At 49.8% G+C, this 14,080-nt stretch overlaps 1 protein-coding gene across 1 annotated transcript in view; it reads left to right on the top strand.

The window, feature by feature from the left end:
- The window catches only part of LARGE1 (LARGE xylosyl- and glucuronyltransferase 1), a 585,040-nt gene extending 572,065 nt beyond the window's left edge, over positions 1-12,975 (top strand). Inside the window, exons 13-15 of the mRNA XM_004269399.4 lie at positions 5,653-5,799; positions 9,600-9,795; positions 12,419-12,975. Coding sequence (XP_004269447.1) covers positions 5,653-5,799; positions 9,600-9,795; positions 12,419-12,616 — 541 coding nt within the window. The 3' untranslated portion in view covers positions 12,617-12,975. The remainder of the gene's footprint in view (positions 1-5,652; positions 5,800-9,599; positions 9,796-12,418) is intronic.
- The last annotated feature ends 1,105 nt before the right edge of the window (positions 12,976-14,080 follow it).

The raw sequence follows: 14,080 nt of genomic DNA, 5'->3' as shown, positions 1-14,080 counted from the left end.
TTCTCCACCTCTGGCGTTCCTAACCCAGCTCCGTTCTCTCTCAGCAGGTCTCACTTTCCAACACACTATGTGATTCACTCTGTTCTTCTCGTCTGTCCCCCACGTGTAAAATGTCAGCTCCCCGAGGGCAGGGATTTCTGCCTGTTCTGTTTACCAGTGTATCCCAAGTGCTTCAACAGTGCCTGGCACAGAGTGGAACAAGCGAGGAACCAATGAAAGAGCGAAGTGGGAGAATCCAGGGTGGGCGCCAGGCTTTATGAGCGCCGTCAGGCTGGCATAAGAGGGACGGACACGCATGCCGATGGCCAGCGCACATCAGTGCTTGTCACCTACCAGGCACGGATTAAGCATTTTACATACAGGAGCTCATTCAGTCCTCACAAACACCCTCTGAGATTAATGCTGTGATCACCATCCCCATCTTTACAGACAGAAGCTGGGGAACAAAGAGGTTAAGTAATCAGCCGGGTTGCAAACCTAAGCCTCCCAGCCTCAGAGCCCTCATCTTCACCACTGATGAGGTGACGTCATTAGAACCACACAGCTCATCCCTGTTTCTTATTTCTCTGAGACACTTTCCCATAATCTCTTCATGCCAGGAACCTGGGCTGTTTTCCTGGTGACAGAGACCTGCCTCTAGGGCAAAGGATGGAGTTAAAGAGAGAGGAAGAGGGGGAGGGTATGTGTGTGTGTGTGTGTGCGCGCGCGCGCCCACGTGCATACGCGGTCAACTGCCAGGGTCAGTCTTCAGGTTTGGTCATTTTAAGCGCCAGGAAGCCCATCTACCTAACAGTGTACTCTTTCGTGCTGTTTCTTCAACTTAGCGCTGAGCCCCATGAAAGCCTGCAGTCTCTGCCCACCTCCGTCCCCTCAACTGGCGCAGGAAGCCTTGCTACTCACATCCCCCACCCCCACCCCCCCGCAAACTCGGTCACCAGTTTTACCAAATGGGAGCAAAAAAGGCCATGAACTATTTGCATACTTGAGTAAACTAGCACGAGAGGCTGAGGGGAAAAGATGCACGGGAGAGGAGATGGGGGACTTGGAAGACAGACACCACCCAGTTCACAGCTTGCTACCAGGTCGGCCCCACCAGACTGGAAGGGATGAATTTACTGTGTCAGAAACACCTGAATTGTTTTTGACATGAGGAAGGACTCGGGGAGCTGGCTGGAGACCGAAATCAAATAAACTCTGTTTCCATAGACAGGCAGGCCGGCAAGCCAGAAATCTGTCCTGGTTGTGGGCAGTTTGTGGCCTTTTCTGAACCCTCTGCCCTCGTACTTTCTCTTGCACCAGGCCCAGCGGGAAGCTGAGCTGGGAAGGGGGACGCAAGCTCACTTGTTACTCAGTTATTCCACGTCAGGTGCATGCCTGGCTGTAAATGATTATTTCATCCTCACAGCAGTGCTGATTGGTAAGAGAGGAGTGTTACCTCCATTTTACAGATGGGGAACCTGTGACTACAGTGTCGCCAAGGTCACAGGAGGGTGGCAGGCAGGACCTGAACCCGGTGCCGGCTGCCTCTGAGTCCCTGTGTTTGCCGTGCTCTGTTACACCAGCAGGTTTCTCATTTACTTCTGTAGCTACCTAGGGTGTCTTTTACAAGTTTTCAGTCCAAAAATGTTCTAGTAGGTTTGTGAATATTTTTGAAGGGGTCCTGGCCAAGGGCAAGTGGATCAATCAGGATTCTTCAGAGAAACAGAACCATAGGATGGTTAGATATGGCTGGATAGTGATTTTAAGGAATTGCGATGACTGGCGAGTTCGAAATCCATAGAGCATGTCAGTAGGCTGGAAACTCAGGCAGGATTTCTATGTGACAGTTTTGGGGCAGAAGTCCTTCTTTCCCAGTTAAGCTCAGTTTTTGCTCTTAAGGCCTTCAACTGATTGGAGGAGGCCCACCCACATTATCAAGGGTAAGGGCCTTAAAGTCAGCTGATTCTAAATGTTAGCCACATCCACAAGATACCTTCACAGCAACATCTAGACCTGCGTCTAAGGCAAAGGGGTATTATAGAAGCCTCTTCTTGGAATGGAAGATAATTGCCCCTCTCGTGGTCCCTGTGCACAGGGGCAGCTCTGAGCTGTGCTTCCCCGTGTGAAGCCCTGGCCGGGACCGACTGTTTAACCAACCAGCTGGCACCACAGCCCAGCCTAATTGACACATGCAAGTAAGCGTCCGGAACAGCAGCCACCATGTAGTCAGCACCTAGCATGCGGCAGGCACCGCGCCAGCACTTCTGCACGCACCGTGTGCTTCTGCTCATCAAAATATTTAACCCATGCATGAACTCGGAGACTCAGAAGGGTTCAAGTGACTTGCCCGAGAGGAGTGGTGGAGTCAGCTAGAAACCACGTTTGCCTGGTTACTACCGTACCGGACTGCCTTCCAAAATCTTCAGTTTGAATACTCTAGATGAACCAGTCCCAGAGAGATGGACGATGGGACCCAGAACCACTCAGCGGGTCAGAGCTGGCTCCCAGGCCAGCCTTCCCACCTCGCCATCCTGCCCTCCCCTGCTCCTGGAAGATTCTGCACTGGGAACACTCCATCCCCTGCTAGACTCGCTTCCCAGGTAGAGCATGGCCACAGACCATGCAACTCCAGGTGGTCCGCGGGCCCAGCCAAGGTAGTATATGCCAGCGGGACACAGCCCAGGAGAGCCCAGGCTGCCGTTACCGTCTCAAGGAACAGACGTGCTCAGAGTCGGTGCCCTGAAACCACTTTGTTGCTGAAACAACTTCATAATGAGACCCATTCAGGACATCGGTATCAAAGCCTCCTTGAACTGAGGCTGAAACGGACTTATCTAGCGACAAATCCATCTCCGTGGCATTTTGTGTTTTAGCGAGATGAAAGGGAATTTGCAGGAAACACTTGAGGGTCTGATGCTCTCTGTGCAGAGGGAAATAAGGTTTTCTGGGACTCGATTTTGTAGGGCGTGCTGCTGACCAGGTCTGCTTACTCTGGGCCTTGCAATATATTGGTGGTTTTGTTGCAAGCAACAGAAACCAGTGCTAGGCACTTAATTAAACTGAAAAGAAATCAAAGGGGGGAAAATGTTGAATGGTTTATCTTACGGAATCAAAGTAGGATTTGGAAAACCAATACTTGAGACCATAATTAACCCTGGGCAGCTCCGGGCCACTCTGCAGTGGAAGTTCAGAAACCTCTGAGTGTTGCCTGATATTAGTGCAAGTCGGCTCTGTGATCTCCAGTCTCTGCATCTGTTCAGATTTCCAAGAGTAAGAAACTAATTTGCTCAGCCCAAGTGTCTACCCCTGAACACCCGGCCCTGGCCAGGTCTTCACATGTGTCAGCATAGCTCAGAGCTGCCGACTATGTACGGGGACCATGAGAGAGGGAATTATTTTCTATTCCAAGAAGTGGCTTCTATAATAACCTTGACTGTAACAGTAATGTGGGGTTTATATAGATAGAGACGTCCATGTTCATAGATCTCTATGTCTATTGTGTATGTGTGTACACTTCACCATTCCCTCCATAGTTCAGCCCTCCTAGCCTCCCACTCCATTTCCATAGCAGTCGTATCTTCAACTAATTAGCTGCAAATGCAATCTAGAGCCCTAATTTAGAGACACTTGCCCTTGGGCCTTAAGCATCTGAGACATTTCAGATGAAAACGTAAGCACCAGGTGGGAAGAGACTTTGGATGTTTTGTTCTGTATTTCCAAGTGCCAAGCACAGTGCCTGGCACGTAGTAGGTGCTCGGTGATTGTTGAACGAATGGCAACCACCCGTCAGTGCTGGGACATCTTCCCTCCTCCCTCCAGGGGCTTCGCCATCTTGATCCAAGGGTATTCTTTAGACCCATGTGTCCCGTCCCTAACACCCATATCTGTAACTAAGGTACATACCTCTCCTGGGGGAAAGGTAATGAGCTTCAGCTCTGCCCATGTCCAATGTAGGGTTGATATGAAAGAGGATGCTTGGCCATCAGTGAGGAAACTTCGGGTGTTTGTATGAAGTCATTGCATAGAAAAGACAGAGAAATGCACGCCAGAACGGGGTGACTCAGACCTCTGGTCCTCCAACCAGCTACATATAGCTCACCCAGATTCTATCTTGGTGTCATCGTTTATGAATCTCCCCTGAAGTAGCGACATGAGGCCCATATATCATTTGGTATATAGTTAACTTAAGCATAACTATAAAGAGTGAACCGCAACTGATATTTGGAGGATTCCCACGTCAGTTTCCAGTCCATCTCAACCACCACCTTTGCACTGGGAGCCGGTGAAACCCCTTAACCAAGAGTGGTTTCCGAGACCTGCCCTTCTCCCGACCTGGTCCGGGTTCCCCCTCATTTGTTGCTTCCAAACCCTGCTGCCGGTCTTCCTGGACGGCCGCTCTGTTCTTGTCCCACGCCGGCCAGGGCTAACGTGTTGCTTCCTCGTAGGGTGACGGCTCTTTGCAGACCAGCCCCAGTCCCTGCGTAGGCACAGGCGCAGAGTCCTGTTGAGTGAAAGTGACTTCTTACTTCAAGCAGTTGCATTGCTCTGGAGGGCTGCTGCTTCCGGTACTTTTGCAGAATGCCTTCAACGCCTCGCATTACCCCAAGGAAGACTGCTTTCTCTGTCTCAGAGATAACGGGCAGATGGCCCAGGCTGGCCTGAGACCTGAGGGTCAGTGGTCTGAGCAGGGAGCCCGCATGAAGTATCAAAGCCACGGCCAAAGAGATGCTGGAAGGTGAAGCCAGGGAATAGGACGGCACCGCAGTGTAATAGGGACCATTTGTCGCTTCCAGCCTGCCACGTGCCAGGTGTACCAAACAGTACTAGTATTTCTGTTACCTTGTCCGGTCTCCACAGCACCTCAGGGGCGAGATATTATTGCCCCATCTTAGGGAGGAACCTGAGGTCGTGAGAAGCTAAATCCCTTGTACGATGTGGCAAGACTCCTAAAGCGGCAGAGCCAGGATTTAAGTCCTGTCTGTGTTCATTACAAGCTTCGTGCACTGTGACCTTTCCGGGCCTTTCTCTCTTTCAAAGGCTGGCCACAGAGCTGGGCCATGGCAGATAAATCCATAAGGCAGGACATGGGTCTGAGGAGCAGAAGGCCAGGCTCAAAGGCCAGGAGTGAATGAGAGGATGAGGGATAGCAGAGCTCTGGCGCACTGGCTGCTGGCTGCGTGGGGTGTGTCTGGCCATTTTGAAGGCTCAGGGTCTGAAGGAGGGAAAGGATGGAAGAGTCGCAGAGATGGGACCCACAAATGCCCAAGTTGGTGATACCTCATTAGCTTTATGTCCAGCTCTCCCGTGGCCAGTGGTGCACTGGGAGCGTGTGGCCAACCCAGCGGACCCAGCAGGTGGGCAGATCTCCAAACCCTGTGCGCCCCGGACGCCTGGCTTTTGCACTCGTCTCTGACAGGGGCACACGCTATGAAAGTGAGGGAGGGCCCCGGCCCCTCTGTTCACTCTCCAGGAAGACTCCGCTCTCTGGTCCAGAGACAGCAGGGCTCCCGAGTGGCGTTGGACCAGCTACCTGGCCTCCCCGGGCCTCGGATCCCCCATCTTTAACCCGAGAGGCTGACCCCTCCCTGTGCCAACCACCTCCACTCCGTCCCGTGGGGAAGGCCTCTGCCTGGCATCACAGGGACCCTGTCTCTCTTCCTGCCCACTCTCCAGGAAGTCTGTCATCCAGCTCGACCTTGCCAACACCAAGAAGGTGACGATAGTCCCTGCGTTCGAGACGCTGCGCTACCGGCTCTCCTTCCCCAAGTCGAAGGCAGAGTTGCTGTCGATGCTGGACATGGGGACCCTCTTCACGTTCAGGTGAGTGGCCCTCACTGCCGCCTCCTGGGGGAGGGGGAGCCTGAAGGCCTTCTCGCTCCTGGGAACCCAGGCGCCAGAGCTGCTGGCCCAGACAGTTGTCATGGCATTAGACCATTTTAAGGCCAAAACAAAGCACCGCTGGCCCCACACTGTGTGCTTGGAGTGTTGTTTTCTCTTCCCACGTGCCATGCGCTTTTTGTACACGTGTGATCGACCTGTGTGTCCACATGCAAGGACAGGAACGCTGGGCAGGGCAGTTAGCTTATTTCTTTTCCTACTTTACTCAGTTTAAGTTCTGCTCCCGTCTCCCGGCTCTGATTCCTGTCTTGGTTTGTTTGTCCATTCAGTCATTTGGTAAGCGTGTTTCGTCGTGTTAGTGCCGTGGAGGCCGTCTCCCTTTTTCTTGTGGGTGGTCTGTTCTCCGAGGTCCTCGGGCTTGGGATGGGCAGCAGTAGCTTCAACCACTCAAGTCATCAAAGTGACTCCAAGGTTGGACACAACAGATGTGGCAGCTGACTTTCCTGTTGCCCGAGTGACAGTTTCGAACAAACCTTTCATTTCCTTGATTTCCTAGTACCCTAAGTCCTGCAGGAACATTGCAGAAGAGCTACCCTTCCACCTGTCCAAAGGGCCCAGAGAGTCTGCAGGATAGCACAGGTGCCGATGGCTTCTGTCTGCAGGGGACAGGCTACAGCATTAAGGGTAGCGCCCCTGGGCGGGGGAGTAGGAATCGTGCTCGGTCTCTTGACAGAGCAGTTGGAAGAAAGAGAGAGCTGCGCCCTCCTTCTGCTTCTGTTTTAAAGAGAGACCTCCCTTTTGAACCGTGTAAGAATGCCCAACACTTCCTTTGAGCTAAAGAACATACATTTCTAGGCAATCTGAATTTTATTGGAAAGATCATAATAACTTAGGTTTTCATATCACTATTAAGTCACTAGAAGTTTCTGGAAGGTTTTCTCAAACATTATTTTGTGAAATAATTTTATCAGGTAGGTTATTCATGCAACAATTCAGAGATGCTCCCTTTTCACCTTTTATACAGATAAAGGAACTGAGGAGTGCAGGGGTCCTGGGGGAGCCAGGACTCAAACTCCAGCCTTCTTCCTCCCTCCAGAATTCTGGAAAGTAGCCTCAAAGAGTTAATACCCCACCAACCAATCCTCCTTTCTTTTTGGAAAAAAAACAATAACTACCATTTATTGAGTGCCAGGCACTGTGATCAGCTCCTTTAATCCTCACAACAAATCCATGAGGCAGATATGTTGTCCCCATTGTACAGATAAAGAAACCGAGGCTCTGAGAGGCTACATAACTTGCCAGGCCACACGGCCAGTACGTGACAGAGCCTGGATTCAGCCCAGCTCTGGGGAACTACAGAGCCTGTGCTCTTAACCGAAGTACCATCAGACCACTGATCAAGTCCTGAATTTTTTCATTTTCAGTGTTTGAAGATGCATGCAAAAAGAGAGACTCTAGATGCCACAGCCTAATGGCTGACCATCCAGCAAATTTTCAAGACCTCCTTCCTTCCTTCTCCATCCCCAGATTATCTAAGAACTCATTTCAAGGCCAAGTCCGTGGGCCTGAGAGCTGGGGTTTGGCCTGCTGTGTCCGCGATTGCTGCTCTGGCCCACAGCTTGCAAGCCACCATGCCAAGTGCTAAATTACAGACCTTCCCTCCGAGAAATTGCTTTTGTCACCTTCCCTCCAAATGATGAACAGCTGAAACCTACTCCGCACTGCACCTGGAATGAGAAATCCCCCACACACCTACACATCCATCCTCCAGGGCAGCGGTTCTGAGTGTGGTCCCTGGGCCACTAGCAACAGCATCCCCTGGGAGCTTGTTAGAAATGCCAGGTCTGAAGCCTCACCCCAGACCTACTGGATCAGAAACTCTGGGGGTGGAACCCAGATATCTGTTAGAAAATAGTCCTCCAGGGCATTCTGATACGCACTCACGTTGGAGAACCTCTGCTCAAAGCGGAGTGCCCCGCATCTCCTCTAAGCAACATCCCACAAGGTGTACCCAGGAAATCTCTCTCATCACTATGTTTGGAGGCTGAGGATGGTCTCAGAAAGCAAGTCCTGGAGACCACTGTCTACTGGTCTGACAGTAGGTTTCTTGGGGCATTTTCTGAAGCTTTTCTTTCTAGAATGTTCTTTTTCTTGGGCCCCGTCTGCTGTTTCACTAGCGCCTCAGCCTCCTGCCATCTCTTTGGAGCTTCCAGAGGCACATTCCTGCCCCACTAACTGTCTTCTGTCTCAGGTACCTCTCAAGTTTTTACAGTGCTCATTCATTCATTAATCTGTTCAACTTAGTGCACAGCCATTGACTACTTGCTCTAGATATAGGCAGAGAGTGTGGTGACAGTGACATATAAGAGAGGTAACCCAGCATCGTGGATAAAGGTCCTGGCCCTTGAGCCAGGCTGCCTAGGTTTGAATCTCAACTCCGCCGCTGCTATTTGTAACTTGACACTGGGCACGTAATAAGAATTTAAAACTATAGGTCTAGCATGTACAATATAACCAGTATAGAGTAAGTGTTTACTAAATACTGGCTTCTTATCATTATTGTTGCATGGTTGTATTCATTTTTATTGCCATATAACAAACTACCACAAGTTTCGAAGCTCAAAACAATACAAATTTATTATCTCACAGTCTCTGAGGGTCAGAGGTCCAAGCATGGAATGGCTGGATTCTCTGCTTCGGGTTTCGTTTGGCTGAAATCAAAGCGTGGGCAAGGCTGCAGTTGTCCCTAGAGTGTGTGGTTCTCCTCCAGGCTCACTGGTCGTTGGCAGGATTCCTTTCCTTGTCATTGTAGGACTGCCATGTGGCCCCCATAGGCATCTCACGCATGGCTTTTTGCTTTCTTCCAGACTCAGATTTAAAGGTTCACGTGATTAAGTCAGGCCCACCCCCCATAATCTCCCTTGTAATTAATCTAAAGTCAACTGATTAGTGACCATAATTACATGTACTAAATCCCTCTTGCCCTATAATGTAGCATAATCACAGAGGTGATACCATAGTCACAGGTTCTGCCTCAAGAGGGAGAACATTATACGAGGGCAGGTCACCCAGAAGAGAGTCTTCTGCCTTCCACAATGGTCCCTGGTAGGAATGACCCTATTACAGACTAACATGCAGTTCCACATAAACGACAGAGAGCACTCCAGAAAGTCATGTACCCTTTCACAGTGATAGCCTCTTCATTAGTAAAGGATGTAGATAGTGGACTGTATTCGTTGCTGTAACAAGGTACTACAAACTGGGTGGCTTAAAGTGACAGAAAGTTATTCTCACCATTCTGCAAGCCAGAAGTCCAAACTCAAGGTGATGGTGGTTCCTGGCTTCCTCCAAAGGCTCTAGGGAAGATTTCTTTCGTACCTCTTTCCAGCTTCTGGTGGTTGCCAGCAATCCTTGGCGTTCCTTGGCTTGCAGGTCTATCACTTCAATTTTTGCTTTCATCTTCACCTGGCATTCTTCCTGTGTATCTCCGTATCCAAAATTTCCTCTTATAAGGACACCAGCCTTTGGATTAGACCCTGCAATAATCCACTGTGACCTCTTCTTAACTTGATACATGTGCAAAGACCTTCTTTCCAAATAGGTCACATTCTCCGGTACTAGGGGTTAGGGCTTGAACATAGCTTTTGGCGGGAGGTGGGGGACAAAATGCAACCCACAACAAGGACTATATCAGCATGTAGCTCTTCATCCTCCAAACCAGCAGCATTTGGAAAGCTGAGCTTCCTTCCCTCCACTCAGTGGCTTTTCTCCATGTGTCCCAGGTACCACGTCTGGACTAAAGGCCACGCACCCACAAACTTTGCCAAGTGGCGGACCGCCACCACGCCTTACCGGGTTGAGTGGGAGGCCGATTTCGAGCCGTATGTTGTCGTGAGACGGGACTGCCCTGAGTACGACCGGAGGTTTGTGGGCTTTGGCTGGAACAAGGTGGCTCACATCATGGAACTGGATGCCCAGGTGAGAAGAGTGGGACGTTATGGACCCGGTGCTGTGGGGAAAGGGGAGGCCTGGATCTTAAAGCTGGAAGGGCCTTGGAGATAATACACAGGGACCAGAGAAGGAACACAGCGTGTTCAGGGATCTAGAGTGAGAACATGACAGTACTCATTCTCAGGGCTGTTGATTCCCAAAACTTTTCTCTTTCTTCTCCCTTGGGTGACAGACAGTTGGGTTCCCAGCCAGGACTCAGGCACATGTGAGTGTCCTGTGACAAACCACTTCACCCCCTCATCCTCATTCAACCCAGTGACGAAGACAAGCAAATGATGACCATTCATCACTCAGCCTGTGAGTCATGTAACTGACACAAAGCATTCTAGCAGTTCGGTATAAATGACACAAAGCACGCAGCTGAGAAGCAGCTATTTATTCTACCCTGTAACTAAAAGAGTGATGATGTTCAGGCTGTATTTAATCATGAAACCTTTTCATTCATTCAACTAATACTTAACTGAGCACCTACTTCAAAAGAAAAATCTCCGCAGAATTCTAATAGGTTAAACCAGGGGTCTGCAAAGCTTTTCTCCAAAGAACCAGATAGTAAATTTGGGAGGCTTTGTGGGGCCTGCAAGTTTCTTTTTCAACTACTCAGTTCTGCCATTGTCGTTCAGTTGTAGACAGTATCTAAAGAATGGACGTGGCTGTGTTCCAATAAAACTTTATTTATTAAAGAACATGCAGCCGGCCAGACACACCACAGCTTGGCAGCCCCTGTGTCAAACAAACAAAAGCAAAGCTATTCTGGTTCAGTTAGGAGAAGGAGGCTTAGGCCCCTCAACCCCACCCTTTGGTCTCTCTGTTTGCTATTCTCCAAGGCACCGCCTCTTGGAGCACAGTGTAAAGATTTCTCAACAGGGGCATCCTGAATTCAGAGAAAGCAATGGATACTCGGTGCTGGCTGCCCTGAGTCACCTGGAGAACTTTCCAACACTTCCAGTGTGTTTGAGAACAGTCCCAGGTGATTTGACTAAACCTCTAGGGTTGCAAACCACTGATGTAGATAGAAGGTTATGGGATGGTGTCCATATTTAACAACGGAGAGCACGACCTTTAGTGTCCGTTTTTTCAGTCTTGGAGGTGGTCCAGTGCTGCTCACAAACAGAAATGCTTAGTCTGCCTCAGCTTCTGTTTGAAAGAAATGTTGTAATATTCGTGCATCCGGCAGTGTGGTGAGGTGAACTGGTTCAATAAAGTTAATTTTTCCAGCACTGAGACCTGGGCTTTGTTTTAGACAATTTTGACAGAACTCTTGAAAATTTGTTGCATATTTTCCTTGCTCTGCCAAACGTAATTTTACTCTTTCTAGTGATTTAGGGAGGTAATGAGTACACACCTGACAGGTAATCCAGCCACACCTGTAGGAGCTGTTGGGATCGGTAGGGCTGTTTGTCCCCACGTGAAAAACCCCAGACAGCTAAGCTCCAGGAGTTCTTGCATTTTCTTTTTATGGTTTTTCTCACTCCTTCCTCACCATCAACTGTCATTTCTGGCTGCTGTCAGTATTCCTCCACGTGGAACAGCTACCTTTCCCCATCTTGACGTTTCCCTTTGAGTTTATTCTGATCTGCTCTGGGCTGGGAAACTAGCTGACCAAAACTTATCAGACATTCTATCTAAAATCAGAGATTGTAATTCTGAGTGCAGCTGTGCTGCTTCTCCTTTGAGTTACACATCCCGAATTTATGTCACCTGTTTTAGCTATTTAGAGGCATTTTATTTTTTATCTGAGTTCCTATCTATATTCTGCAAAGTGGAGAATACCATACGATGATTCGTAGTAAGGCTGCGTGGGCGAGAAGTTTGGTGTGGTTTTTTTTTTTTTTTTTTTTTTTTTTGGTACGCAGGCCTCTCACTGTTGTGGCCTCTCCCGTTGCGGAGCACAGGCTCCGGACGCACAAGCTCAGCGGCCATGGCTCACGGGCCCAGCCGCTCCACGGCATGTGGGATCTTCCCGGACTGGGGCACAAACCCGTGTCCCCTGCATCGGCAGGTGGACTCTCAACCACTGCGCCACCAGGGAAACCCTTTGTTTGTTTTTTGTTGGGGTTTTTCTGTTTTGTTTTTGAGAATTTAGTTCTTGATGAGCTTCTGTCCAGTGGAGCATCTTTTTCCTCATTCCTTTTTTGTCCCCTCTTTTGTACTAATCTGACGAGACTGTTAAATCTCATCAAACCCTATGAGAAGTCACATAAGCAGACATCACTTAATCGAGCAAGAGAGCCTCCTGTGGCTTGTGTCATTCTAGAGCAAATATGTGGGTGTGTACTCACACTTAATCAGGAACGTTTTATGGGCCATAAGCTCTGCCCAGCACCGTCCATACATTACTGGTCGTCTCTCAAGGTGGGTATTATCACTTTCGCTTTATAGATGGGAAAACTAAGGCTCCGAGAAGCCAGGTAATGTGTCCGAGGTCATGGAGACAGCCCTGAGCTGCTCCCGTCCACATGGTGGTGCTGCCCTGCTTCCTGGTGTCATTCAGCACTTATTCCTTCGCTTGGTCAGGCGGCCATCCGCTTGGGTGTTCATCATACATCGCTGGGGGCTCTGCAGGTCTCACACTGCTCTTGTCTGCTTCCAGGAGTATGAGTTCATCGTGCTGCCCAACGCATACATGATCCACATGCCTCACGCCCCTAGCTTCGACATCACCAAGTTCCGGTCCAACAAGCAATACCGCATCTGTCTCAAAACCCTGAAGGAGGAGTTTCAGCAGGACATGTCCCGCCGCTACGGCTTTGCCGCCCTCAAATATCTCACGGCCGAGAACAACAGCTAGCACCAAGAAGCCCATCACAAGGGAGAGACGTTCTACAAGGGGGAGAGCCACTTGCTGTGTGGGGCCCAGCCTTCAAACTCAAATTGAGCACCGCTTTTTTTGGTTTGTTTTTATTTGTCTCTTTGGCCCAACAAAGCTGCCCTCCCTACGGAGATCTGGGACAAGGATCCGGCCAGTCCCTCTCTGGCCCATGACCCATCACTCCCAGAGCGTGGGGAAACAGCCCACCTACGTGGTCTCTCCAAGAACGGGACACAGAGGGTGAGAGGGAGCAAGGGGGTTATCCTTCCGCACAGGCACACCACCAGGCAGGTCTTTAGGATATTCTCATGGCTTTTTTTTTTAAAAAAAAAAAAGAAGGCAGGGTGTAGGGGTTAGCCATCCAAGGAAATAAAAGCAAAAATGTCTCTTCATCAGAGAAGACTTTCTCCTTCACCCTGCAGTTCAACTGGGTATCCAAAAGGAGGGCACACCAGTGATCAGAACTGTTCGGGAAAACCCAGTGGGGACACTGTACTCGGCAGGACCTAGAGGTGGGGATTGCTCGGTTCTTTATCCTCAAGGTCACTCTTGTTTTGTTTTGGGGGATTTTGTTTATTTGTTTATTTTGGGTCTGGGAATCCCAATTAGAAAACCCGATCCTTTAAGGCTCTGAAGGAGAAGCAGCTGCTTAGCTGCCATCCCTCTATCAGCAGTGGCCCAGCAAGGAGGACGGGGGTCTGCGGCCAACATCTACATGGGTCGCCTTCTTCAGGATGGTCACCGAGGCCCCATGACCTTGAATTCCCTACTTTCCAGAATCCAGGGGCTACGATGGGGACTGTGGAAGTACAGAGACCAGCTGTTTTACAACCAGTCACGTTTTCTATTGGCAGTGACTGATTCAATGGGGACAGGGCTTTAAAGGGATGGTTTCCATGCACGCGAAAGGTACGAACCTCTCAGGCCTTTAGAAGAACTTTCGTAATTCACTCAAGCCCAGTCCTGAAGATTCACAAGCCCGTTTGGAGAACTTAGGGAAGAATGTGTTGGGCTCCACTGTGTTCACACGTCCACTCCGCTGCAGCTGGGACGAGGTCATGACCTCAGGCTCCCTTGGGGACCCATCCAAGGGTAGGCCAGCACCTTTACCGTTACACAGATTGAAGGGACACTGGACTTTTTAGCCATTTTCTTGAATCTTCAATGTTAATGTTGTGTTTACATTGATGAGAACAAGAGTCAGGGCCCTACTCTCTGCCGGGCTGTTTGTATCGAGTTGCAGTGTGACCAGCAAACGCTGCATCAATAAACGAAAGTACAGACTGTTTCTTCCCCACTCCCCTCCCACTCTTGTAAGGAGCTACCGGACACACTTCCGTGTAGAGAGCAAAGTCGGGAAACAGCAACTTTACACTTTCTGTGCTCCCGTTGTGTTCTGTCACTGCTTGAACTTGAACCTCTTTTTTCTCTTTGCCTGAGGTT

Source organism: Orcinus orca, chromosome 11, assembly GCF_937001465.1.
Source record: "Orcinus orca chromosome 11, mOrcOrc1.1, whole genome shotgun sequence".
In the NCBI taxonomy this organism is placed as follows: domain Eukaryota; kingdom Metazoa; phylum Chordata; class Mammalia; order Artiodactyla; family Delphinidae; genus Orcinus; species Orcinus orca.
The sequence above is the reverse complement of the archived record's forward strand: the minus strand, read 5'-3'. Positions and strand labels throughout refer to the sequence as shown.